General features: G+C 33.3%; 2 protein-coding genes across 6 annotated transcripts; one reads left to right on the top strand and one right to left on the bottom strand.

The window, feature by feature from the left end:
• The first annotated feature begins 721 nt into the window (after window positions 1–721).
• Window positions 722–7,063, top strand: LOC8281824 (agamous-like MADS-box protein AGL30). Of its 4 annotated transcripts, none has more exons than XM_015721372.3 (12): window positions 722–1,146; window positions 1,783–1,968; window positions 2,406–2,462; window positions 2,565–2,583; window positions 2,721–2,785; window positions 2,890–2,905; window positions 3,006–3,067; window positions 3,155–3,251; window positions 3,673–3,720; window positions 3,792–3,919; window positions 4,275–4,647; window positions 6,563–7,063. In XM_015721372.3, coding segments are annotated over exons 1-12 (1,062 nt in total). In that variant the 5' UTR covers window positions 722–1,144; the 3' UTR covers window positions 6,572–7,063. The 4 variants fall into 4 exon arrangements, with proteins under 4 accessions (XP_015576858.2, XP_015576855.2, XP_015576856.2 ...); XM_015721369.3 differs by having other exon boundaries at window positions 724–1,146; window positions 6,560–7,063; XM_015721370.3 differs by lacking the exon at window positions 722–1,146 and adding an exon at window positions 1,183–1,333 and having other exon boundaries at window positions 6,560–7,063.
• A 5,440-nt stretch (window positions 7,064–12,503) lies between these two features.
• On the bottom strand, window positions 12,504–14,373 carry LOC8281825 (expansin-A1). 2 transcript variants are annotated; one of them, XM_002522411.3, is made up of 4 exons: window positions 14,214–14,373; window positions 13,934–14,067; window positions 13,521–13,833; window positions 12,504–13,395 (listed from the first exon to the last, which is right to left on the bottom strand). In XM_002522411.3, the coding sequence occupies exons 2-4, from the start codon at window positions 14,061–14,063 to the stop codon at window positions 13,089–13,091; spliced, it is 750 nt and encodes a 249-aa protein (XP_002522457.2). In that variant the 5' UTR covers window positions 14,064–14,067; window positions 14,214–14,373; the 3' UTR covers window positions 12,504–13,088. The 2 variants fall into 2 exon arrangements, with proteins under 2 accessions (XP_002522457.2, XP_048226042.1); XM_048370085.1 differs by having other exon boundaries at window positions 14,218–14,337.
• Between the last annotated feature and the right edge of the window lie 13,119 nt (window positions 14,374–27,492).

Raw genomic sequence — 27,492 nt, 5'->3', positions numbered from 1 at the left:
GTTAAAAGACTAATTTAACCTTTCATAATAAGTTTAAGAGTAACTAAGCGGGAATGTTATTGTACAACATGACTAGTGAAAGTATTATTATTTAGACTTAACAACCATGTTATGTTAAAAAATTCATTCACTGGAATAATCATACTGTTTTACTTTTAAAAATTTATTATTTTATTAATTTTTAACCATTTTGTTAATATTAGAAATAAAATGAGATTAAATATGATTATTTATTAAAAGATTGGTTGATGATGTGACAAACTGTGACTATATAATAATTTTTTAGTTGAATGTCTGATTAGATTTAAAATAAAAATAAAAAATATATATATAAATATTTAAAAAATATAATAGGGTTACTATATCGAAATACAAATATTATGAGTTAAGAAATAATAATAAATATACTATTTAAATTTTTTTTATATTTATTTTTATTTCTTTTTAGTTTTAGAACATATCTATTATAAAAAATAAAGGAAAGACGATATAAGAGTATTTAATACTCAATATATATTATCGCAAATGTATTTGTGTAATAATAAATATATATATTAAAAAAAATATGTGTCAAAATAAGATTAGGTCATACTTTTTTTTTAAAGATTTATATAAATATTTTTTCAAAATTTCTTTTCTTATAAATATTATATAATATTAAAGCAGTGTCGAAATTTTTTAATTTTAAACCTGAAACTTAGATTGCCTGCTAACCAATTATTTTGGATCGGTCGCTGAGTACGTGTCCCGACCCAGCGGAAGCCTGCAGTTTGTTGAGGTGGAGGATGACATGTTAACCACGTTTTCCAACATTGCATATAGCAAAGTTGAGAAGGACAAAATGGTAATAAAAGACGCAAAGAACAGAAATAAGTAACAGAAATTTGAGCAAGGCGGGTAAAAGGTTTGTTATGGTGGTTTGATAAACCTCATGAAAGGAAGAAGAAGAAGAAGAAGAAGAAGAAGAAGGGGTTTAAATATGTATTGTGATGGAGTTTAAAGAATTGAATTATTATCGAAAGGCGCAAAATAAATAAAATTGAATTATTATTTTTGTCTTATGAAACTTCTGACGATCCCGATTCTCAAGCTCCCTTCCAATGACCGCTTTTCCCGCTCACCCGGTCGTGTCATCTAACCCTATATGTATGCTCTCTCTTCTGCTCTCTCTCTTCTCTATCTTTTTAATCTTTCTCTCTCCAATACCCCTTCGGTTAATTGTTCTCTCTCTCTCTCTCTCTCTCTCTCTCTCTCAATGATTCGCCTGTCCCATTTTTAAACATCTTTCAATTAATCATGCTCCTTCGATTCCTTGTTTGATTTATTCATTTGGGTATGTTTTCTTTTTTCTTTTTTCCTTTTTGTTTTTTTCCCTAATCTATTCCTCATTGTTTACTCTTACATGGGTATATTTCTTTTTTAATTTTTCGCTTTTCTTTCAAAAAGTCTGAATCTTGAAAAGGGATCGTCTTCATTCCTCTAATTATGTGTTTTTCACCAATCATTTGCTACATGGGTTTAGTCTCATTTGTTCTAATCTTCTGTGTCGAAGTTTGTCTTTCATAAGCCTTTCTCTTGTTTTTTTCTTTTATTGTACACGTGATATTGATATAGGATTTTGGTTGTTGTTTCAAATTGTTTAATCTTGGAATGTTTTCAAGCTTGTATTGATATGTTGATTTTTATTGAGGGTGGATGCTTGCATATCGTTGTATTTTATGCTCCGTTGATGAAAATTAGGATCGTGTGAGATTGTGAAATTAGGGGATGTTAAATTTGCAGGATGGGTAGGGTTAAGCTAAAGATCAAGAAATTGGAGAACACAAATGGCCGTCAAGCGACCTATGGTAAAAGGAAACATGGCATCATAAAGAAGGCTAAGGAGTTATCGATTTTATGTGACATAGACATTATCCTTCTAATGTTCTCACCAACTGGCAAGCCTTCAATATGCAAAGGAAAGCGGAGGTACTCTTATGCTCTTCCTGGTTTAAGGATTTACAACTCCTGAACAATGATCTCAGACTATGCTCTATGCGCCCATTATCTGTTAGTTTTGTGTCTAATCGCAAATAAAGCTTAATCCAATGGTTCCTTCAACTGATTATAAGCTCATATATTCATTGTATAGCAACAATATATTTATCAAATATATAAAGACTATAGGTAGCAATAGCTAGTGGCTTAGGTGCTTGGTTTGTCATGTGAACATGCAAACCAGATCTGTTCATGTCTTTGTAATGGGTTTGGATGAGCAGAAAAACTACTTAATTTCAGGGCAATCACTCTGTAGTTGTTACACTTGTTAGTATTTGTCGAAACCGTCATCACCTTTATCATTATAATTGCTATTATCAACAATGTCAATTTTAAAAAGTTCCTATTCTCTTTGATGGTTTATGCAGCATTGAAGAAGTCATTGCAAAATTTGCTCAGTTAACACCTCAAGAAAGGGCAAAAAGGTAACACTGACCTTTCCTTGCTTCCTCTTTTATAAACCATCTTATATCTGAGTTGATTTATAGAAATGGAATATAATATGCTTTTTCTTTTGATTGGAACAGGAAATTAGAAAGCCTTGAAGTAAGTCCATTCTTATGCATCAATCCCTATTATTAATACCAATGTGTTTTCTATCTCTTACCACTTGATTTCATCACCGCAATTTTATTTGTTCTTGTTGCTAAAATGAAGCTTCGTTTTCTTTTTTGAGAGTCTAGGCACTCAAAAAGACCTTTAAGAAGTTGGACCATGATGTTAACATCCCTGAATTTCTGGGCACAAGGTATGTTAGTTCACACAACATGTTCTTTTATTGCTTCTTAGGTTGAGTGTATTTTGTGAAGTATACATGTACTAAAATGATTTTGTTTTTTCTTTTTCTTTCAGTTCTCAAACAATAGAGGTATGGAGTTGGGAAGAAATTCCAATAAGAATGTGATCTCTTAATTCTGTTTATTCCTATATGCCTAAGCTGGTGACATGTTTGAAATTGCATTGATCAGGAGCTTACAAACCAATTGAGGTTATTACAGAGTCACCTTTCTGAAGCGCATAAAAGACTGAGGTGAATATCAGCCAATCTTTACCTTTAGCATCGTGGTATTCTGTCTCGCTCCATACTAATTTTTGAATTACTTTTGAGCTTCTGCAGCTATTGGACATGTCCGGATAAAATTAACAGCATAGACCATCTTGGGCAGTTAGAAAATTCACTCAGGGAATCACTTAATCAAATTCAAGCTCATAAGGTATATCTACCATTTCTGTGGTTCCTTCAAAGGGGTTAAATTTATTTTTCAGAATTTAGATTAATTAATTATTTGTGGCTGAATCCAGCTGTTAGAAATTCATGAATTTAGACATTCACAATTTTATAGTCTACTGTAGAAAGTCTTAGCAGGTTCTGTTTGTCCTAATGAAAATGAAGAGAACAAGGTGCATGGAGATGATATTATATCTTAGTCCCAAGGGTGAAATTTTTTCCTGGAGTCTTAAGTAGATCCATGAAAAGGATATTTCATTTAAGTTATGAGTTTCGCATGGCAAAATATCTAATCCCCTTAGCAACAATTTGCATGATTTCAATTTCTTTCTTTTAGCATTTAAATTATGATATTTCATTATTTTAACAGTAATGGTTACACTAATAATTTCGACTTTTATTTGCAGGAATATATAGAAAAACAGCAACTTATGTCGCTAGAATGCAATAGTCAGGTAACTAGTGGCATAACGCTTTCCTCTGCATCTTCATCAGAAGATATGATCTAAACTAATCTTGCTTGCAGTTCCAGAATGGGATGCATTTACCTTTCAGAATGGGTGCTGAACAGCAGCTTCCACCTATGCAATGGATCCCTAATAATGACAGTCAACAGATTGTGTTACCAGAGGATCCAAATCTACTTCCTCGTAGGTGAGTGTCTCTTAAGAAAGGTTTTAAGTTCTAACACCACTGCTCCAAATTTTATCCTCCTAAAAGTTCAGGGACTTTTTCCTCTCAAAACTATCTTTGGGACGACTATTCTAAGTTTTCTCTATGAGTATACATGCACAAATATACAAATAAATGTAGACGATATAAATACGCATATTAAGAGAGATGGACCTTTTATTTCTAGGAAGCTTATGTGTGTGTCCGTGTGTATAAATATGTTTGTATAATTATATATATTAAGATTTTAAATCTATGTGATCCTATTTTTCAAATAGAAGCCTCGTTATACGTTATTACATGTTCTCAGTTCAATATATGAATTTTCTTTCTTCAGGGATGTCGAGTGTTCTGCAAGTTCCTCCTTCGGGAGTTATTCTGGTTACTTTGGCACAGGAAAAAGTTCAGAGCTATCTAATTCCAGTCAAGAAAATGGTTTGAATGGTATCCTTAACGAGTTAAATGGGACTGCATCATTGAGACTTCAGCTGGCTGGTCAGTATCCTTACTTGCCATACAATCTGAATATGTTGAATGATACAAAATTCCAGCCGGCAGCAGATATGAACATACAAGAAAGCCCTGTGGATTTTCACGTTAATGGAAGTTTTGAAGTTCCCAAACCTGGATATGATACCACTCCTGGTAGCTGGGCTTCTTCATCAGGACCATGTGCCGTTACTATGTTTGATGAGCAGTTGTATTCCCGGGTAAGTTCAATCTTAGTTTTCTCTAGATTTATCAAGTTAATACTTTCTTTTTCTTTTTCTCAGATAATGTTATATTATATGGCTGCTAAATCCTGAAATAGCTTTATGGTTGAGATACCTGTGAAAGTTTTCCATCTATATACAGCGTGGTGAAATTTAGTTGTATGGAATATAGCTTTCTGCATTTTGTTTCTCTTACTCCAGCATTATTTTCTTCGAAAGCTCTAAAAAAGAACTTTCAGTCTTAATTAGCTGTGTGATCTTTGAAAGCAATGTGGTATATTCAATTTCAATCAAGGATAAACTGCCTCTCCTCTCTTAACAGAACTTATACCTTGCTTACCAAAACTTGCAAACGAACATCCATGTTCTGTGCTAAATTTGTGAAGCTCGCAACAAATGGCTTCCATTTCTTTTTATCTGTCAGCTATGCTGCATGGACAAGTTTTGAAAATGGGTACTCTATGAAACTTTTCCAAATGTTTCGGCGCATTTATTGGAAACTGGTTTCCAAATTGCAAACATATTTTCTCAACTCAAAGAAGTGCACTCGGTTGGGGTAGTTTTTCATCTTTTATATTTATTATTCTTAAGGAACTTATAACCACTTATCTTTCTATGTTCTTTTCAAAGACTTGATTTTTTTTTTTCATATATATATATAATAATGTGTACTCATTTCTCCAATATTTCCATTTCCTATATTTTTGAAAAATGTCGTCTTAAATTGTTCCCATTTCTCTCTACATAGATTTTCAGTCAATTTGTTTGTGTAAGGAACAGGAATTACTACAAAGATCCAAACTTTTACTATTAAAAAATATCCCAGTTCACTAACTGTATATATATTTATTTATTTGACTATGCTTCTTGTTATGTGATCTTCATCAAATTACTGATTAGACCAGGGTTTGTTGACTAAAAACTAATTTGAGGAACTGCCTCAATTATAGGAAGCAATGCATAAATGATGTCAAAGGGCTTTATATGATAAGTGGCTATGCAGCATACATATTCAGCTTGTAATCATTGAACTGTATGATTACCTAATTAGGGAGGGAAAGCGCATAAGATGGCTTTTTGTGTGCAACTCTTTCAGAAATTAGTTGTCTAAGATAGCAAACTAGAATGAACATTTCATTGATTAGAATTTATAGAGTGCATTTCTAGTCTCCAAAGGTTTATTTGGTTATGTGTTGGTATTTTGGAAGTGTTTTAAATGTTTTAAGTAAATTTGTATGCTTAACACTTTTCTGCCAATTCTTTCGATGCATTTTTAAAATTTGTTCTTAGAATCTGTAAGGGAGCAACTGTCAGGGATATTAATGAACTACCAGAATAGTTGTTTTATTTGAGTTCATGATATGGTCTGTCTCATGAACTAGCATATCACATGATCTTAAGGTGAGTTTAATTTAGTTGCTCATCAGAATTGTAAAAAGACATTTCTCTGAAAGAAATTATCCTTTTGATTTCATTCTTGCCCACTGCTCGAATTGTTTTTAGTGATTAAGGTAACATAAGAGGGATTTATCTCAGATGGAAACTGCAAAACTAATTTATGGCAGTGTTTTAGACTAGAAGCTCCTTAACTCTTATCTCCAGTGCAGGACTTCGATGGCCCTATCCATCTTCAGTTTGTTTTATAATTTTATGCTTGATCATCAATTTGATATTTGTAACATTTGTGTTGGAAGCCAAGATAGTGGTATATAATGCCTTCTTTTGCTTGTCCTTGTTCCAGATTCTGAACAATTTGATCATCTACGTCTATGTCTATGTCTATGTCTATGTCTATGTTATGTTATGTTATATTATGGCTGTATACTTCTCTTGTGCTACTTCAAGCTGCTCGTGCCCTTGGAAATCATCTTAAAATGTTTCTACTAAACATCTAAATTGTTTCTTACAGCAGCCACATTGAGCTTCAGGTAGGATCTTACTGTTCAGACACTGATCTTGTTGCTGGATAAATTGGCCAAATTTTCCGTACGCTAAAATTTACAGAGTCCACCAAATGAAGCTGCCGTATTTGCAATGGATTTTTAGCCATGCAGAACATGAGAAGCAGTCAGTGAGACATATACATGTATTTGTATGGCATGGAAAGTGAATAGGAAATGCCCTGATATTGGTCACTTGTTAGAATGAGATTGGTGCCGACTCCATGGAATGAGGCATCACTTCTGTGAGATTACAATATCTTCTGTATACAGACTATATAAAATAGTAGGTTTTGCGGTGTTATATTTTTTGATGACAAGGTCACCTGTGGCAACCAAACTACTGCCTCCTTGTCCAACCCCTAAAGTCTGTTCTCAGCTGTAAATTAAGAATCATATATATATAGCAATAACCATATAGATATTTGTTGTAAGTCAAAACCACATTTATGAATTAAACTTGTTTGTAAACAGTTTCTTTCTTTTCATTTTTTCCAGTGGAAAAGAAATAATAATTTTGTTTTTGAAAAAAAGATTACGATGAAGTTTATGTCTTCCTCATCCAACTATTGCTGAGAGAGGATATCATCTTTGATTTTGATTCTGGTGCTTTAAGAACTTTGAAAACGACAGAGGATCGACAGGATTTTTGAGCCCGGACTATCTTCACTATAAGGCAGGGATTAGCTCAAGCTGTTTATTAGGCCAACAGCAGAGGTTCATCTTTTATATTCATTCATGAGATATCATTTTCCTGTTCCGTCCTTGGCCAACCTGGATTACACTCATTTATAAGAAACGAATTAATTCTCTTCTCTTTTCTATAATTAGAAGAAAAATCACACTATTAATTGCTCAAGCTATTCCAACTACAAAAGCAGAAGAGTCAATCGGCTGAAAGGTTAAGGAATTCTTATCAGAATGACAGAATCACATGAGGAGAACCCTCAGGTCACTTTCCATGTTTATCCCATGAAAAAACACCTTGATAATGCGACCACCAGAAGGTAGACATCTTATCTTAAATATAAACACAGCTCAGCTAGATTTTGGTTTCGATACCAAGATTTGATAGGGAAAGAGAGAAATTAGTGATAAAATGCTCAAAGTCCAAGCTTCGCTGGTATAATCCATTTTCAAAGGGTCCATGTGTCAGAAATTTGATCTTTGAAACTGCAATTCTTGGATGGATTTTCCATGCTATTATAGTTGTAACAGAAAGCTGTACAAGTTTTATGATCATATATAGAGGAAGAAGAGTCATAAAAGACTATGCAACAGCTTGTTTTCATTCAGGTGTGAAAACTGGGGAATGACAAGAAAATAATTATAGTAACAACTAGTATTGTAATTATAGTTGCATCACTTTGTTATTTTGAATCATCATTTTTTCTTATTATCTCTACTACTAATCTTAATAGAATTCATTGTGAAAAGATTAACCCAAATTTGTAAGTGTTAGGCGTACATTGTTAGGGAATATGCAAGCCGAATTCGATAGCCCAATGAAGCCCTAATCTAAGATGGGTGTTTACATATATAGACCTGAAGAAGTACGCACAATTCAATGAGTTGGTGTAATAGTTTGGTTAGATCTGGGGGCTCAGAATAACAATAAAATGAGTAATAAACAAAGCGTTTATGAACTATATACACTTTCGATGCTCACGAAAACATTCACTAAAATCCTTTAGAAGCTAAACCAAACAAATATTAATTGTTAGATGCATTAAAAGAGCAACAATAACTCTTCTAATCCAACTTGCTGAGGTTGCTTTAGGCGTCTACTACTCTAACCATCAACTGACACTGAGAAAGGTTAGGCTGCTCTTCTTCATGCTCTATACTTTTAACCACTAAAACAGTAAAATAAATGAGCATGTAGGTTTGGTGGGTTCGCCATTAGTAGTTCAATAGCTGGTAGGTTTTGCCATGAGGCCCTGTGAATGTCTCTAACTGTATGTATCGCACTGTTTTATGACAGCCAACAGATGCCCAGATGACACAGTCTCATTAATGATAAATCCTTTTTTTTATTTATTATTAACAAGAGGTCTAACCTACTATAGACTATATAACAAGAGGTAGTCATCGTCTTATATTCAATATAAAAACGAAAATTTATTCAATACAAAAGAGAAGAGTCGAATTCCGGATCTCTAATTTTCGACACTAAATACTTTTTGCATTTAAATCAGATTTTAATGTATAAATTATTTTTTTAATAAGAAAGAAAAGAAGAAATAGACGCTTCTCTTTCTTTTATGGCTATAGAATCTCAAAAAGAGAAGGACGTATAAATTCTTTACATGAGGATGGTATTCACTGACTTCTCTTCTCTTGGAAGAGCAAATGGGATTGATATTAAAACTTGTCATACGTTGTTACTGCTGCCCTGTTCTCTCCATACAAGTAACATCTAAATGAATTATAAATTATCGCATTGAATGCATTTCAAATACTAATATTAAACCTGTTGCGAGATTTTTCACTTTAGAGCTAAATTATTAAGAAAAAAGAAAGCATCTTGACTTTATAAGAGAAAGTCAATTCAGAAGTGAAATATAGTGGCGAAATCAGCTAATTACAAATGAAGAGAGAGTAAAATAAATAAATTAAGTTAAGATATTCGTATAAATACACTAAATCATTATAATATTTGAGTTGAAACGAGCGATAATTTATTTAATTTTTATCAATTAAACCGAGTATTTATTAGGATTGAATGGAAGGAATGCAGGCAATAGATTGTCCAGATATTTGAATGGAAGAAGAGATAAAAGGGCAAAAGGAGGAAAATGAAGAAGCAGAAAAGGACACGTGGTAAGCGAAATATGCGGCGAAATCACATGGAAGGTGTTGCTGCTGCTGTTGTCGTCGTAAACTACTTACGTGCCGCAATAGGTATCCCATACAGACACAGAATTTGTACCAAATCTTATGTTTGTAGCGTCAGTTTGTAGGAGGATTCTCCCATAATTTCCTTAAAAATATTAGATATTGTAATAAAATTACCAAATAAAATTAGAAAAAGAAAAAGCAATGGCTGGAAGTTGAATATGGATAGTTGAGCACGTAAGCAGTTACTGTCGTGGGTTAATGGTTACCAACACCTGACACACACGTGGCTCGAGATTTACTTCCCCCCACTCTCTTTTTAACAGTCGTTTTGTGTTGACTCCTCTACAGTTGGGCCTCTTGTTTCTTCTTTTCAATATTATATATTATATAATTCTTCATTTATCAAATTAATCAAAATTTAATTGAGATTTGACTAATTACTTTATGTAATCCACTTATTTATAACTTTAGCGAAGTGAACATTTCTATGCATTCTAATAAGTATATGTAAAAGAAAACACATCAACGGCTCTAAATAAACTGAAATAAATTAGCCGATTGAATCAGTCAATTTAATTATTTTCTTATTTAGAATTTCAATTTTAATGATGGTGGATAAAACTTTAATTCACATCTTAATAGAACTAAGTGTTAAATTGAATTGAAAAATTATTTATTTTGATTTAATAATCAGAAATAAAAAAAAAACTGAGTAATTAATTCTTTATCATATTTCAGTTAATATAATTTTACCCGAATTTTTAAAAGATAATGCTCTGAAGCATGTATACTAAAAAAATGAACGAATCATTTTGCCCCTCCTCGATCCCCTACTTGCAGGTGCAGTACAAAATTCAGTGCAATTGTAAGTTTGAGAAAGCACCAAGTCACCGGCACTCGAACCAACATCGTATCTAAAATTAAAATGATTAAGCTTGATAATAACTTGTAAATCCTAATAGTAATTTATAAATAAATAAATTATTTTAAACATTTACAATAATTTAGACAAAGTGTTTGAGGCAGTACAAGAAGTAAGAACTAACAGCTTGTAATTTTGTACTTCAATTGGAAACCTTTCACACACACACAGACAGACACAAAGGCATTGGCAATCCACTAAACCAAATTGAAATTTATGGGAAACTTCATGGTTGCTTCGATTTTCAAGCCACATACTCCTCTCAGGAATTTCCTTTTCGCACTCTTTCTGTTTTTTCATTTTCCCTTTTCTACAATTGAAAAAAATTATAAAACGAATACACGTAACTGATAAAAACAGGTTAAAAGGAAAACCATCCATTTATTATCTTTAAGAACCATGTGGACCACCATTGTTACTTAATTTTGAATAAATTCCAATATAACAGGGAAGAGTATGGGTCAGATTCCTCATCAGACTTGCTCAGAATTGAAAACAACATTCAATTTGGTATATGCATGCAGGAATAAACAAAGATTTTACTCGCCAGTATCTTAATTAAAGCAGGAGCACAGCAAGGGAACAAAAAGTCATTAAAATATTTGTATAATTCTCATAAGTGTTTCTTTTTTTTAATTCTTTTTTAATTTTTATTTCAACGGAAGACCTGGACAGTGGGATGCCGGACCATTTTTGTTAGAGTTTTAGTTTGCTTGATGACTAATAAACAGAGATTTTTGTTTATCTGAGATACTCTGTTGGTAAAAAGATATCAATCTTGTACGCAATCTGCAAAGAAAAGGACTTGGAAGCTAAGGGACAAGCAGAGGGACATTGATTTGAAATGTCTTTGCAATTTTCATATGAAACCACTGTCAAACAAAGTACAGCTAACAAATTATTTCTTGAATCACCTCTTTTCTTTTTGGGTTGTGAGGGGAGGGAGCCATTGTAATAGAAGTTGAAGTAGAAATTTAGCTGTAAAATTAACATATATAAAAACCTCTATTTTTATAGTTCAATACTACTCACATGTTACAGAAACTGCAAATTGAAAACCCCCAAAATTAGGCCTTCGTTTCTTCCTTTCTTGTAACAATTAACAACTACAACTCCAATAGATGCTACTTTTAAGGTAAAGGCTCCATCATAATTCAATTGGCCAGTACCCTTGCTCTCTTGAATTTAACTTAAAATATGTACCCACTACTGAGAGAATTTGGTATCTTATGCTAAGGGTAGTTTTAGCAATTTTGCATTTGTCTCTTAGCATACAATAAAATGATTCAATGGTAATTATGGAGTTAACTAGGCACATAAATAAGTAAATGATGTAATGTCTAACCTCTCTTCAACAACTTAATGCCACAATCGAAAAGGACGTACAGTTCTCAAGCATTAAGAAACAACCAATTCAATTAATTAATTCCCATCTCTAAATGGCTGGTGTGCTCATGCGCTAAATAGCTCCCAACTTAGCTCATGATAAATTAAAAAAGGTGCTCCATCCATGAGCATTATGCTACAAAGACGTGCTGCAGGAGTAACCCATTAGCTTTTTGGTGGAATTGTCGCAAAATGGTGTTTTCTTTTAATTAAATATTGAATTTGTACTGAATTAAAAGATAGTTAAAGCAATGTTTGTAACTTGAATGTGTAATTTCATATTATAGTAAACGGTTATTTAGGGATCTTAACTGGTCCGACTGCTCCTCTCTCGAGCTCTCCATTCATAACATAGAAATACATCCACCTTGTTGATTTTAGTGAAAGATGGTGAAATGTGTATTTCCTACAGCAGTCAAAGCAATTTACTAAACAATGCAAGTTCAAATTTAAGATATTTTCAAAAATTCTCCTATTCCTGTTTAGGGGTTAGTGAAAAAAAGAAAAAAAACTTGGGCAAAATGTAGGTACTGATTTACAAATTTTCTTGGTCGCCAATCACCATGTTCATTTTTTTCAAGGACGATGAAAGCAACAATTTGCCAGTTGAGATAGGGTACATTAGGGTTTTATTCATGAGATGTGATGACTGAACTTGGAACGCCTAAAGATGGCCTAATTAAATATGCAAGTTGAACAAGCATATCTAAAAAAACAAAATCAATTGATAAAAAGGAAAAGAACAATCGACAAAACACCAACAGTAATAATACAAAACCATTTTTTACTTGCATTACTATTAGAAATTGGAGATTTACAATTTAATCATATATAGTTCAAACTTCAATCATAACAACTGAGGGCATAATAATTAATCACCCAAAGTTGATTACAATGACCTTAATAGAAAGCTAAAAAAATGCTCCGGAAAACCCATTAAGGAAAGGGGGAAAAAAACAAAAAAGAAAAAGAAGGAAGCAACTTTTCAGCTGCTGGTAGTGGCGGGTGGTAAGAGTCCACCTCAGCCATCTTCTGCCTTTTCTCGTAACAGGCAGAAGGAAAATGAAAAGACCCATCAAAATACTAATAAAAAAAGGTCTCGTAAAAGTGACACAATTACTTCAAAATGAGAACGGGGGCAATTTTAAAATAAGCCCTATGCTCGTTTTGACCGACTCACCATCTTTTCAGACACCAAAGTATAGATACCCTAGTATACTTAAGTCACACTAAATACTACTTTTGATACCTCCAAGTATATATATCTTATATTACGTAAAAGCCCTAAATTACTAACTGATGCCTTTAATTTGAAGGACATGATTGGATAGGCAGTTTGGAAAGGGACCCTAGCGGAATTGGGCACCAGAGAAAGTCTGGCCGAAGGACCAACTAGCAGGAGCAACGTTATAGGAGACCACACTACGCCCATCGCTAGTAGTGACCTTAAATGAAAGGCTTTGTCCATTGAGATAAGTGTTGCTCTGCCAGTTTTGGCCCCAGTTCCTTGACATTGCTTGCCAACCAGTTCTTGACCCTTTGATTGCTACTGCATGTACATCACCAGCACCACCTACGTTGGTGATTAAGACTAGGTTGAAGTAGGAATGACCGTTGATTGTGAACCTTATTCCTCCCCTTCTTCTGCAGGGTACCCTACAGGAAAAAGAAAGCCACAAACCAATTAATAATAATTTACTCACTAAGACCCAACTAACAAAAGAGAAACTAATCTTAAGGTCAAAAAAAGGCAAAAGGGAGGGAATAACATATATCAGTACCTTCTGTAGGCAACAGGAACAATTCCAGCTCTGTATTGAGCAATGTGCTGGAAAACGGGTTGAGAGAGGTCAAAGTGTTGCTGAGGAGGGTTACACCAGCCCCCTGCATTGTTAGGTAAGGCATTATTTGGGGGGCAGAAATTGGTGGCTGTGACCACAATGGAGCCAGGCAGACACCATTTTGGGTCATTAACACACCTAATCTCATAGCAAGATCCACAACTAAGCCCACTGTTGAACAGAGCTGTGCTCAAAGCTGCAGTGTTTGTTCCATACCCTTGGCTATACAGGTTACCATAACCACATGCTCCACCTGCATGCAAATCAAAATCGACAGACCTTTGTCAAATGGATAATCCTATACTAGGTATAAAATTTGAAAAAGCTTCTTCATTTTTGCCAAATGTTCATACCCATTGTGCCAGAAGCATCGCCACCTCCGTAGAAAGTTGCATGAGCATTTATCCAACCACCACCACCATAACAATTGACAGATGACACCATTGCAAGAAAACCCACCAAGAAAAACACAAGAGGAGCCATTTTCCTGCAAACAGAGTGAACCATTTCATTAGCACATTTCTCTTAATCTCATCCATTAGTAGCACATTTGTGGACAATATATATTCTTTTTTTCATTTCTTTTAATGGGCATACTTTTAAAGATTAGAAAGAAAGAGACAAGATGATTACTTGCCGATTGGAACTTGGAGAGAAACAGAGCTGTAGATAGAGAAAATGTGAGGCAGTTGAGTGAAGAAAAGTGGGAAGGGGTGAAGGGGTATTTATAGAACTTTGCAGTGAGAACTTTAGAACTGTTTATCCACCGTTAATAGTCACAACTAACACATAACACTTGCTGCTGGGGACCATAAACTGCTGCTATATAGGACAGAAAAAGAAAAATAAACAAAAAGATTATATATGATGTAGTTTTAGCTTTTAAAATAACGAAACTCTTGAAAAAAAATAAAAGAAAGAAAAATAGAAGGCGCATGTGAGCACGAAAGGCTGTTTTGTGGCATAAAACCGCGTGGTTTTGTAGCTTTCCTCGGAGGAAATTCCCCAAAATCCCAGGTGGGGTATGGTGGTTTTCTTTTCCCTTTGCTCATGGTTAATAAGCTTCCATACTCACATGCAACTGATGCAACCTATGAGCATTGCCCGTTTGCTGCAAATACAGAATCCCTTTTTTTTTTTTAATAATAATATCATTCAGCAGCCAACCGAGTTTCGTTTCTGAAAATTTTTGTTATGAATCTGAAATTCAACTTACAAACTGAATTGAAACAGCAAGTCAATCAGACCGTGAAAAGTGTTATATAAATTACATACTCCTTCCATTTTTAAACTAAAGTGTGGTTTAAGATCATTATACAATTAAGAAAAAATATAAGTTTTTTTTCTTTAATTCTCATTTACTAAAATCTAACTGTCTCGATTCTATAACATGAGTTGAAACCGCAGCTTTCATGGCATAAATCCTTTTTTGCATTCTCACTTAATTTATTATCCGAAAGCATTAGAGACAAACTCTCTCAATGAGCTCACTAACATATTTGTCAAATGATGTTTCTCTTTTTTCTTAATGGAATTTTTCCATTTGACCCGGCACAAATTTTGTTTCGAGAATTAAGAACATGTTATATGAGAAAATAAGATTGTTGGGAATCTAATCACAGCACAACGCCCAGAATGGTTTTCTTTGTTCATATGTTCCTTGCCTCATCTTTCTTGTTCCTGCACTAAAGCTACAACAATGACTCCTATCTACTAACTAGCATCGACCCTTTATTAGTTTCATATTTCAGCTTTGTAAATGTCACCATTGCTACCTATACCTCTCCTTCCATCTCTTACAACATGCACATGCACATGCACATGCACCATATTCTTCAAATTGGGGCTTCCTTCCTAGCCGACTATTAGGACTTAGACAGTCTGGGTCAATTTAATACCAAATCTCTTTAGGTAAATGAATTAAATGAATATATTTGACTAACATATATATGTATATAATGTTTTTCTTTCCTTTTCCATTTGATCTTCGTCTATAGAAAAAAAAAAAGAAAAAATCATATCATCTTCTATTTCCTTCCTCCCATTAAATCTAACCCAGGCTGTGAAATGCAAGCTTCTCAATTTGTGGGTCCGAGTGTGTCATCGTAGATAGTTTATTCATACCACAATTGCAACTAAAACAAGTACAATTTTGTTAGGAAGTAACTAGTCAGAAAAAAGAAAAAGAAAAAAAGAAAAGAAAGGGGGGTGTCTAGAGACTAGGTCTTGCACATGGGTGATAACATGTTCCACAGTGATTCTGTGAGCCCATTCTTGTACAACAAAACTCGTCACATCCCATCCTACACTGTAATTGCTACAATTCTGATATACTTCCAAAATAGCCATTCAACTTCTTTAGTGTATTCCTTTTGAGTCCTAACTATCACATTTAAACTTTCCGTAACTACTCTCCTTCTTCTTCCTTTTTTTCATTTTTTTTTTTAAAAAACATACAATTTTTAGTATTAATCACAAACATATTAGTTATACGATTCTTTTTAGGAAGACCAGTCACACATTTACTCTCTCTCTCTCTCTCTCTCTCTCTCTCTATTTCATACTAAATATTTACTTTTCAAATAAGAAATTTTATATATCCAATATAACATTAATTTTTTTATTCTATACTTATATTAGATTATGTATAATAAATTTTACATTGTATAGAGAAGGATAATTTAGTTAGTCTTTTTATAATTAAGTCTATTAAATATTTTTTTAATTTAAATAAGTTATTAAAAAATAACAATTAATATGAGATAAAAAAAATTAAAATATCATAAAAAATGGAAAAGATAACATTGAAAAGCCAGGCCCCTACCACCATCCCCATTTACATATGGATCTTTCTACTAATTTAATATACTAACAACTAATGCTATCTCAAAAGAAAATAAAAGATTAAAAAGAAATATTAATTCTTTTTCCTTTTTACAACAAAATGTTGAAAATTTTAATATTACAGTGCTTATATCCATTAGTCAAAGTGTTTAATATATTTTTGCTTACTTCTTACTCACGAAGTTTCTACCCCGGGGATCTCTTACAATATGCAACTCAGTCCACCCATTATTGGTCTAATGGTTACATTATATAATCACAACTAACTAACTATTCATCATTTCAGTAATCATGAAATCGAAACTAAAAAGTTGGTCAAAAAATCACAGACAGTACAAAAACAGTTGGATGCATATCATATTATTATTATTATTATAAATATTCTACTTAATGGCATGCAATATTTGTTTCTAGCTGGATTATTAATGTCTTAATCAGTAATCACGTGTAAGTAATCAAACAATTAATCAAGATTTATTAATCGACATAAAATCTTCAACAACAGCCATAGCTTGGATTTTGATACTGATTGACGGAATAACAGGGCCGCGATTCACGGTATTTGGAGTATCAAATCAACTCAAATTAATTATTCATACATCCCAGTAATTATATATATATATATGGAGTCTGAGTCATAGAATGAGTAGATTAATACAGTGCTTATTCATTAACTTTGCAGAATCAATAGAGTTTTTCTTTGTTTAATTATAAAGTAATGAGGTTAATTAAAATTAACCTCGTTACTTTTACAAGTAAGGCCCGAGTGGGGGTTGCTTTTGGAAGGTCTTAGAAGTACCCTTTTAGGATAGAAAAAAAAAAAACTAGGTACTGGCAGAACATGACTATTATTCTAATTCTTTCTGTATTTAGTAATTTAGAAAAATATAATTATTAAATTGTTTTTCCGATAAAAGTTACAATGACAGCATGAGTACAAAAAAAATTTAACAGTGCAGTATCTGTCAGCAGAGAATAGGCATGGGCCTGGCAGGCCCAAATTTCAAGTGAAGCTCGTGCCTGCCATTGCTAAGCCGAATCCCGATTGAGCACCAGTCCCTAGAGGGTCAAAATTCATATACCAAATAAATTAAAAATATAATAATAAAAGATAAAAAGCAGTAAATTTCATTGATTATGTACGTGGCCTGGTGCGCATTGATTTCTCCGAGCAGCTTTTGGTTTTTTCATGTTTTTCTTTTTAATGCTTTTGAATTCTAATTTTTAAGGCTAACGGTGACCTTTTTTTTTTTTTTCCAAAAAAAAGAAAATAATTTAAAAAAAAAACATACAGTGAAAGTAGAAAAAGTAAAAATATACAGCGAATAAAAAATAATAATAATTAGAGCTGAGAAATTACTTAAAAGATAAAGTCAAAAAGAAGACAGAAGTGATGTAGATATCCTATGATTTGAAAAGAAAAGGATAAGTGGGTAATGTAATGTAAGGAAGCAGAGGAATTTTGGGTGGTTGTGTTAGTGGGAATTTAAGGAAAGGTTATGCCAATTTGGTTTTGTAAAGGGCGAAAGTGATTTTAGAGTTTTAAAGTTTTACGGCGGCAGTGAGAGTGTTTGTTTTGTTTTCTTAAGAGTGCACATGCAATTGCAATAATCCTTTTGGCTCTTTTCTCTGCCACTTCAACACCTATTTGGCCTTTACCTTTGTATTTTGTTTCTGGATTTCTTAATTGTGATTGTAGTATTTCACCCATTTGAAAGTGACACGACAAAATTAATGAGAAAGAAGAAAGAAAAAAAAAATGACAAATTTATACAGGTGTGTGTCTTGTGTATATAGTAATGTATGCACCAGCCAACGTACGAGTCTAGCAATTTTTGTCTGGACCAAATCTGGTTATTTTATCTAACAACTCAAAACTCATTCTTTTGGTTTGTTGAGGGAACACTTGTGTTTCAAAATTTGTTTGTACGAAGATAAAAATTTGACCCAATTAATGTGTTACTTTAAAAGGGCAGTCAATTAAAGTAACTTGTTTTCATGTAGAAAATTTGTGGTTATTGTACAGTGGAAAATAAGGTTTTCCAGAAGTTACTACTGAGGAGTTGAGTTGAGATGCAAACAAAATTGTACAATTAATTATAAGAGTTGATTTAAGAATTTTGAGGGAAATTTGAAGCTATAGCTTTGCAACTTTCTTCCTTTCCATAAAATAAGATAACATTTGAAGGATAAAAATGTCCAACAATTTGTTTATTCTCAAAAAATAATGTCCAATGATTTATTATTTTCATCTTTATAATAAACATTCAAAACAATGAAAATAATTATTTTATTTTATTTTTTCTTGCACCGTACAAAGGGTTAGGCATTTGGCAGAAAGGGTTGATGCATCAAAAGCAAAGAAACATTTCGGGTCCAGCGCAGTAAGAGTGTTGCTGGAAAATGGCAAAGTTAAAAGGACAAGTCGGTCATTTAATAATGGAAACAGGTTTTTCAGAAAAAAAAAAAAAAAAAACAGATTTTAGAGTATATAATTTGATCTTTTGTATTTTAATACGCATTAATTATAATAGTATATATTATTAAATATTCAATTATATAAAATTAATAATATTACATATAACTAATTTTATAGGACCAAAATAAAATTTATAGTAGTTTAGAAAGTCCCCAGCTTATGAAATAGTTAATTATTAAAAATAAAAATATTATTATTATCAGTATGACACTAGAAGGAAACTACAAGATTTAATTTGAAAGTAAAGATTTAAATAAAGAAACTGAACCACTAGGTGTAAAAGAGGGCAGCCACGTAATAGCTGTGTGTTTACGTGTTGCTTTAGTGAAATTTTGAACTTTAACTGCCAATAACCAACGAGACGGTTTTAAATGATCCATCCAACAACAAGACAACAACACATTACAAATGAAACCCAGCATCCTTTTTCCTTTTTCTTTTATAATTTTATTTGGTGTTTTGTCCGTAAGTAACTCGGTGTTTTTTGATCTGAACCGTCCATCTTGAAAAAGAATTATCCTCAACTCTACTGAAATGAACTAACCATTCACCACAGCCCAATGTGGATACCACATTTGATAAAAAAGATTTTTCTTTCTTTTCTGTCTGCTCTCACCTTTCACTGTTCCTCTGGATTCTCTTCCTCTCTCTTTTGTCCGAAACTCCCAAAAGAAAAACACCTTATTATTTTATTTCTTCTTTTTCTTTTCTTAAATAATCCCAAATACATCATTTCCGTTGTTGACTTATGTTCTCCGGAAAAGCATCCCTTTCTGTTTATTATTATTCTTTTTATTACATTACAATTATTTTTTCAATTTAATTATCCTATTATTTTTTATATTATTTTCTTTTCTGTTTATTAATTTGCTTATTCTCAATTAATCATTTTCTGTTTCACGTATAATTTGTTATAATTTTTGTATTAATTTTTAGTCGAACATCACTTCCTAATGGGTTGTAACCCATGATCATTAACTTTCAATAATTTCCTAGACAAATACTATGTTAATTGTAAGTGTGAAGATGTTGACGTGATTGAAGCTGTTGCCGTTCTTTAGCAAAATAGAGATAGTTGTTCTAATGAATTATTATATAAATAATTTATTAAATATTTTAAAATAAAATTATAGGATATAATTTATATAATAATTATCTAAATCATTAAATTTATTATTATTGTTGTTAAAAGCACTTTCCCCTAAAGTATGAAAATATCATTGATGTAAAAATATGTGAAATATTTTTGTATGAATTTAATGTGTGTTTTTATCAATACAATAAATTAATAGATAATTATTATATATATTAATTTTAAATAATAAAAAATAAATATATATTTAAAATGGATTTTCTGGGAGATTTCAAAATGAAATATCCATAAAAATATAATTATGTTTTGGGGGGTAAGTGGTGTGCTTAATGATATCATACAACGACTTAGAAAGGCATAAAGTCAAATATTTAATATTAATGTTGAATAAGAAGAAAATTGTCATATTCTTCTTTGTGTAAAATCACCAGCCCATGTGCAAATGTTGTTGCAAGAAAAGTGATCATCACATTTGCTACAATCGTATCTTCTCATGACCTTTTGCTTTTCTAATAGCCAATTGTAATTTCTCATAACCTGTCTGCAAATCAAAATAAAGAAGCAAATAAAATCCAACTGGGTTTTTGTGATTCCAAATGCTGTCTTCTTCACGGGCAAAATAAACTGTGCTTCAGGGCTTTATAATTGTTTGTTTACCTAGAAAAAAGTTTTGACCCCAAATACTTCTAAGTTGGAAATCTTACTTCCAGCGTCTTCACCCGAGCGTGGACCTCAATCTCTTATTTATGGATATCTTCAAACTAGACTAAGAAGAAGAATACATGTAACAAGAAGAAAAAAGTGCCAATAATTATCATTTGAATATGCTACAAAATTAAATGTCGATAATTTTTTGTATAAAAATAATAAAATATTGTGTAACCTTATGTAAAGTAAAAATGTGATATATCAGCCGACTTTGTCATTTATATGACAGGATCAATTTTACATTTATTGGATTTTATTTGAAATTCAATTGGTAGTAACGGTGTTAATGAATTTAGATATAAATTATTAATAATGTAATTTTTAGTGTACTAAAAATGTTACTAAAAAAATTATATGACAACTTCTATAAAAAAAAAGATAAACTACCCCATTAGATTTTATATTTTCTCCATAATATATTAAATTTTAAAAAATAAAAAATATATATCATGTTTTAACTTGCAGCAGATACATTATTATGCAATTTAAAAGTGACTTCAAGGTTTATAAACATAAGAACATAGCCATCAACTAGTCAAATAATAAGGAATTGATCAAATGACTAACTAACTATCCAAAGACTAATGAGTTTTCAAATAACACATGTTCCCAAATTATGGGAATGTATGATATATTTAATGTAATTTTATTTATTGATCTAATATTAGAGATTTGATAAACAATGTATTTTTATTCGAATTTGCCCATCCATTTTTATAATAAAAATATCCTTCAACACGGATAATAAATAATCATATTCGAAATTAGAACTTGCAAATCAAAGCACCACTCCATATTATTTCAGATTAAGGTGTTTTCATTATGTTTAGTTTGGCATCTAATACCTGTGGAAGATGGCGTGGAAAGGATGGAAGGAATAATAGAAAGGGTGTGTGATCAGTGGAAAGCCTGATTTAGGAAAAAAGAGAGGAAAATGTATCTTTAAACCAGATATTATGCTATTGTGTGCTTGGCAGGTAAACCAAAAACCCACCTAAATTAACAACCAAATGAAACTTTATGGTTGCTTTTTCAACATTGGCAGTGGTTGGAATTACAAATAGCAGTGCTTTAAAAGTGCCTTCTTCAACAACCTACTGGATGATCCGTCTAATCTTTATTAGGTTTGTTTATTATTTTTGGCGAAGACTTCTTTAGGGCTATTCCTAGTCTTTAATTCCACAAGCGGCAAAGAATAAAGTGAGATTTTGAATTTGCAAGAACGATTGTCCAATGAGGATAATTCGATTTGCTTCATCAAATAATCTGATTTTTTTGAAGGTGGAGAAGAAAGTTTAAGATGTTGCCAGCAGCAATGTTTTGCTAAATCACTTTCATGGATTCCAGAATTGCTTTTTTTTTTTTTTTTAATTCTAAATTAGCTTGGAATAATGATCTAATCTTGTCTACTTTTTTTTTTTTTTCTCTTTTTAGTTTACTTGATCACCATGAGAAAGAATTTGTGATGAATCTAACTTTTGGGTACCCATCAATTATACACTAATTGAACTTAGGTCAATATTTATAAATTAAGAGGGTGTTTGATTTGATTGAGGCAGCTAATTGATATCCAGCAGCCAATTTCACTAAAATATTTAGTGAAATTATATATATATATATAATTGATTGCTCATATGCTACCTAACTGTTGCTAAGTGTTTTTCTTTTTTTCTTTTCCATCAAGTGATCAACTATAGTAAATTCGAATTTGGTTTAGCTGTTAGGCAAAAATTTCAGATTATTTAAATTTTTTATTCCTTTTAGGCCATGCTGTTCGTATGAAAAATAATAAAATAATAAAATAGGTTGTTCTAAATTATTTGATTATGCGAATGAATGATTGTCGAATAAGCTTGATTTGATTCCTTTCATCAAATGATGAAAAACCCTTTTAAATATCTGGAAGGTATAATATATTGCTAAATGACTTTCATGGATTCTATAATTGCTTTTCTCTATTTATTTTTGTTAATTATAAATTAGCATGGAAGGATGGTTTAATTTTTTGCTTTCTACTTTAGTTGATTATCGTGACAAGGAATTTTGTGATGAATCCGACTTTTGGACCCATCAATTATACACTAATTGGTCGCTAGGAAATGAAACTTCACTGCAATGGGAAAACAAGCATCGTCAGCTTAGGCCAATGATTATAGATAAAAAAATATAACTAATTATAGCATTAGCATATTTACTTTTGATATGAACCATAAGGTGGAAACAATGCATGAACACTCTTTTAACTCTGTTCTGTCTTTTAGTAATGATAATCAATTATTTAATCTCAGAATGTGATGTCCTAATGAGTTAAATTCTGCTGCTTGGATTCCTCCTTGACGTGTTAGGAATGCAAGAAGAAGACTGTATCATTATTTATTTATTTTTTAATGCATGCAGTGATTTATGGAAGGAATCAGGAGTAGAAGTTGTTTCTGAAAAGTTCAAAAATCTCCTTATATTTCTTAGCTATTTTAATTTGTACCCCCACTAAAATTGTAGTTACTAAATACTGACAACTAAATATAGAAAATATAATCCTCTTATGTTATTACAGTTTCTATAATTAATTATAATCACCAATTTCAAATTCAATACTAATAAATAATTAAACTTACTATTATATTTGATAGAATTATATGTATATTATTTGTCAAATGATGACTCTTAGTTTTGTGGCCCATTGGCTCATATTTTTTACTACACTAGTGACCAAAGATCAAAGGATCAAGGGACCAAAGGGCATGGCCTCAGGTATGTACAGCTCTCTGCTGTACAGACAAGTCATCATAGGCCTGCAGAAAGGAAAAAGGAGCAACATTTCTTCCCTAAGGAAAAAAGGTCGCTTCAACCATTCCTAAAAGAGAAGTTAACGTTGACATAGACCATAGGAGCTCCCTAGGTAGTTTAAAGACCGTTACCAGCTCAACTATGTATATATCAAAGCAAATTTACACAAAATAGCTTAGAATTCTCATTCTGTAAAGATTCATTATTAATCACAGAAAGTTCACATGGTATCAGAGCAGGTTTAACCTCTCATCATCTACCCCAACCTCAGAAACTCAAAATGTCCCACAGTGATATTTCAAAGCTAACCAACATTGTGCTCAAAGGCAACCAGAACTACTTTGAGTGGTCTAGGTCAGTATACATCAGTTTGAGCGGCAGAAAAAAGTTGGGATTCATCACAGGAATCAAAAGCATACCAACTCCTATCAATCTAGTACAACCGACTAAAGAAGAAACAGAGGAGATTGAGGAATGGCAGACAACTGACCATATGGTCATGTCCCTCCTCAAAAATACAATGGAGCCGCAAATTTCATGACTATGCATGTTACTCGAATCCTCACAAGAAATTTGGAGGAAAATGAAAGGCTTATACGGGCACGAGCAAAATTTTGCTCATATTTTTAATCTAAAATAGGAGCTTTCTCAAATCAAACAGGGGACAAAATCAAGCACAAACTATGCTACAGAAGTTTTAACCAGGTGGGAGGAGTTGCAAAACTACCTCCCACCCACCACAGATCCAGAAGAGATCAGAAAGAGAGCCGAACAAGATTTAGTTTATACCTACCTGGGGAGTTTGGACTCCAGTTATGAGGCGCTGCGCTCGCAAGTCCTACTGTCCAACTCTCTTCCAAAGATTGACGACGTCATAGCCCTCTTCCAACAGAAAGAAACCAGACGCGTCACGGTGAACACCTCTCACCTAGACAACCCAGAAAACTGGGTGTTTCTCTCTCGCCACCCCGACTCCAGGCGTTTGCGAGGAGCCCATTCTTGCCGACAGTGCGATCACTGCCGGCGGTCACACCCGTGACAAATGTTGGCTTCTTCAACCCCAGCTGCGACCGCTACATGGTCGGGGGGAGAAAGGACCTCACACAAACTTTAGGGGAGGCGGAGGAAGAAGAGAGAGAGGAGAAAGGTGGTTTGGAGGCAACCCTAGAAGAGACGGAAATGAAGAGAGCGGGTTCCTGGGTAACATATGCCATAGGGTTGGGTCAGGTCAGCAGCATGGGTCGGGTTCATTTAAAAAAACCGAGCCCATAGACTATACTCGGCCCGAGTCCAGCATCTCAGCCCAGCCCGGCCCAAACACTTTCCCCAAGCTCGAACCCAAGACTCGACCCGATCCGGCCCGGGACTAGGCCGGTGAGAATCTACAAATTTTCCAACTTATTTCTTAGCTCCAATCTCTCGTAAATCAACAACAATGTCATGGGTCAGGATCGCATCACCGGGAAGATGATTGGTGAGGGATATTTTAAAAACGGCCTTATTACTTTAAAGACCCCCCCAACTAGTGTCTTACATCGACGAGCCCGGTCGATCAAGGAATGTTGATGCATAGGCGATTTGGGCATCCTTCTGATAGTGTCCTTAACAGACTTTTATCTTCCAAATTAAACTCTAGTTGTCGTGACATTTGCAAATTTTTCAAACATACGCGATTACCTTTCCCTTTATCTACTAGCATATCTGAAAAAATGTTTGAGTTAATTTATTCTGATGTTTGGGGACTTGCCCCCGTCACTTCTTATAATCATTTTCATTATTTTATCACGTTTATCGATAATTATTCCCGAACCACTTTGCTCTATTTATTAAAAGGGAAGAATGAAGTATTCACTTGCTTTCAAAATTTTTACAACTTCATTCAAAATCAATACACTGCCAACAATGGAACTGAATACATTAACAAAAAAATTTCAGCCTTTTTTACTCAACATGGAATCTTGCACCAAATCACATGTATCAACACCCCTGAACAAAATGGAGTTTCTGAACGAAAAAAAGGCACCTTCTTGAAGTGACCCGGACCTTACTTTTCCAACATAATGTCCCAAATATTTTTTGGTCAGATGCCCTATTAATCACCACGTATCTCATCAACCGCCTTCCTAGTGTTACATTAAATCATCTCAGCCCCTTAGAAATTTTGAAAGGTCGGAAAATTGATCTTGGCCATCTCCGCATTTTTGGCTGTCTTATTTTTGTTCATGTCAAAAGAAGACACAAATTTGACACAAGCTCAGTTAAAACTGTGTTTTTAGGGTGCTCCTCTGAAAAAAAAGGGTTACAAATGCTATGATTCTACTACGCACACAACTTACATCTCTCGCAACGTCTCCTTTGCTGAAAATGACCCTTACTTTCCCCGTGATCCAATCAGTACCACTGACCCTGACACATTATTATTTTCACATGATATTTCTTTATCTGATAGTCAAACGCAGGATGTTCATCTCGAGGGCGAGTTCACTCCAGACTCTACGGTAATTCCTTCAAGGGGAGAAATTGGAGAAGAGTCACATGAAGAAGTTACCTTACGAAGATCTACTCGACCCACCAGGCCCTATGTCAGATTAAGGGACTATGTGTCTCATGAGGTTTTGTATCCTATCCAAAACTTCATTTCTTATAAATCAATATCAAGCCAGTATAAAGCCTATCTGGGGAATCTTACCCATCACATCAAACCCACCTCCTTCTATGAAGCTAACACCAATTCCAAATGGTGCAAATCTATGGAGGAGGAGCTTCAAGCCCTTGAAAAAAATGACACCTGGGATCTTATCCCCTTGCCCCAAAATAAAAAAACCCGTCGGGTGTAAATGGGTATATAAAATAAAATATAAACATGATGGAACTATTGAGAGATATAAAACTAGGTTGGTAGCAAAAGGGTTCACTCAAACCTATGGGATTGACTACCAGGAAACTTTTGCCCCTGTGGCAAAAATGAGCATTGTTCGAATTTTATTATTTGTTGCTACTAACTCTGGCTGGAGTCTATTCCAAATGGATGTGAAGAATGCATTCCTTCAAGGATCCCTAGAAGAAGAAGTCTATATGACACTTCCTCCAGGTCACAAATCCACATCAGATCGTTCCCTGGTATGTAAGCTAAAAAAGGCAATCTACGGATTGAAACAATCTCCGAGAGCATGGTATGCCAAGCTAAGCCTTTTTCTCTTAAAAATCAATTTCGGTAAATGTGTCTCTGATTCCTCCATGTTTGTAAAACACACACACACATGCACCATCATTATCTTGGTTTATATGGATGATATCATTATAACTGGGAGTGATAACATGGAAATTGAGAAAGTAAAACAGAAACTAAAAGAGGAATTTGACATAAAAGACCTTGGTCAATTGTCCTACTTCCTTGGAATAGAAATAGCCAAATCTCATCAAGGCCTATTTTTGTGTCAAAGAAAGTACGTCCTTGACTTACTAAAAGAAACAGGAAAGATTGGAGCGAAACCCATAAACACCCCAATGAAAACTAAAACAAAGCTCAACTTAAAAGATGGAGACCCTTTAGACAACATTGGGCACTATCAACGTCTAGTAGAAAAATTAATTTACTTAACAGTAACTAGGCCTGATATAGCTTACGCAGTTAGTATGGTCAGTCAGTTTATGCATGCTCCTCGTACCTCTCACTTAGATGCTGTTGATCGGATTCTTAGATATCTCAAAAGTATCCCAGGTCAAGATATTTGGATGAAAAATAATAATGATAACACTATTGTTGGTTTCTCTGATGCATATTGGGCAGGAAGCTGTGATAGAAAGTCAACCTCGAGGTTTTGCACCTTCGTAGGAGGAAACCTAGTAACCTGGAAAAGCAAAAAATAATCTGTAACCGCAAGATCCAGCGCAGAAGCGGAATATTGTGCCATGGCATCAACAGCCAGTGAGCTCATCTGGATTAAGCAAGTGCTAGCTGATATGAAAATAGAATGCAAATGTCCTATGAAGATGTATTG

This window comes from Ricinus communis, chromosome 1, assembly GCF_019578655.1.
Source record: "Ricinus communis isolate WT05 ecotype wild-type chromosome 1, ASM1957865v1, whole genome shotgun sequence".
In the NCBI taxonomy this organism is placed as follows: domain Eukaryota; kingdom Viridiplantae; phylum Streptophyta; class Magnoliopsida; order Malpighiales; family Euphorbiaceae; genus Ricinus; species Ricinus communis.
Note: the sequence above shows the minus strand (reverse complement) of the source record. Positions and strands in the feature narration are given on the sequence as shown.

Bases quoted from the DNA above. Each gene is read 5' to 3' on its own strand.
- LOC8281825 (XM_002522411.3), bottom strand. From the start codon at position 14,063: ATGGCTCCTCTTGTGTTTTTCTTGGTGGGTTTTCTTGCAATGGTGTCA. The intron at 13,834-13,933 runs GTATGAACATTT...ATTTGCATGCAG, and splicing joins CGATGCTTCTGGCACAATGG to GTGGAGCATGTGGTTATGGT. The intron at 13,396-13,520 runs GTACTGATATAT...TTTTTCCTGTAG, and splicing joins GTTCCTGTTGCCTACAGAAG to GGTACCCTGCAGAAGAAGGG.
- LOC8281824 (XM_015721369.3), top strand. The intron at 1,969-2,405 runs GTACTCTTATGC...TGGTTTATGCAG, and splicing joins ATATGCAAAGGAAAGCGGAG to CATTGAAGAAGTCATTGCAA. The intron at 3,721-3,791 runs GTAACTAGTGGC...TCTTGCTTGCAG, and splicing joins CGCTAGAATGCAATAGTCAG to TTCCAGAATGGGATGCATTT.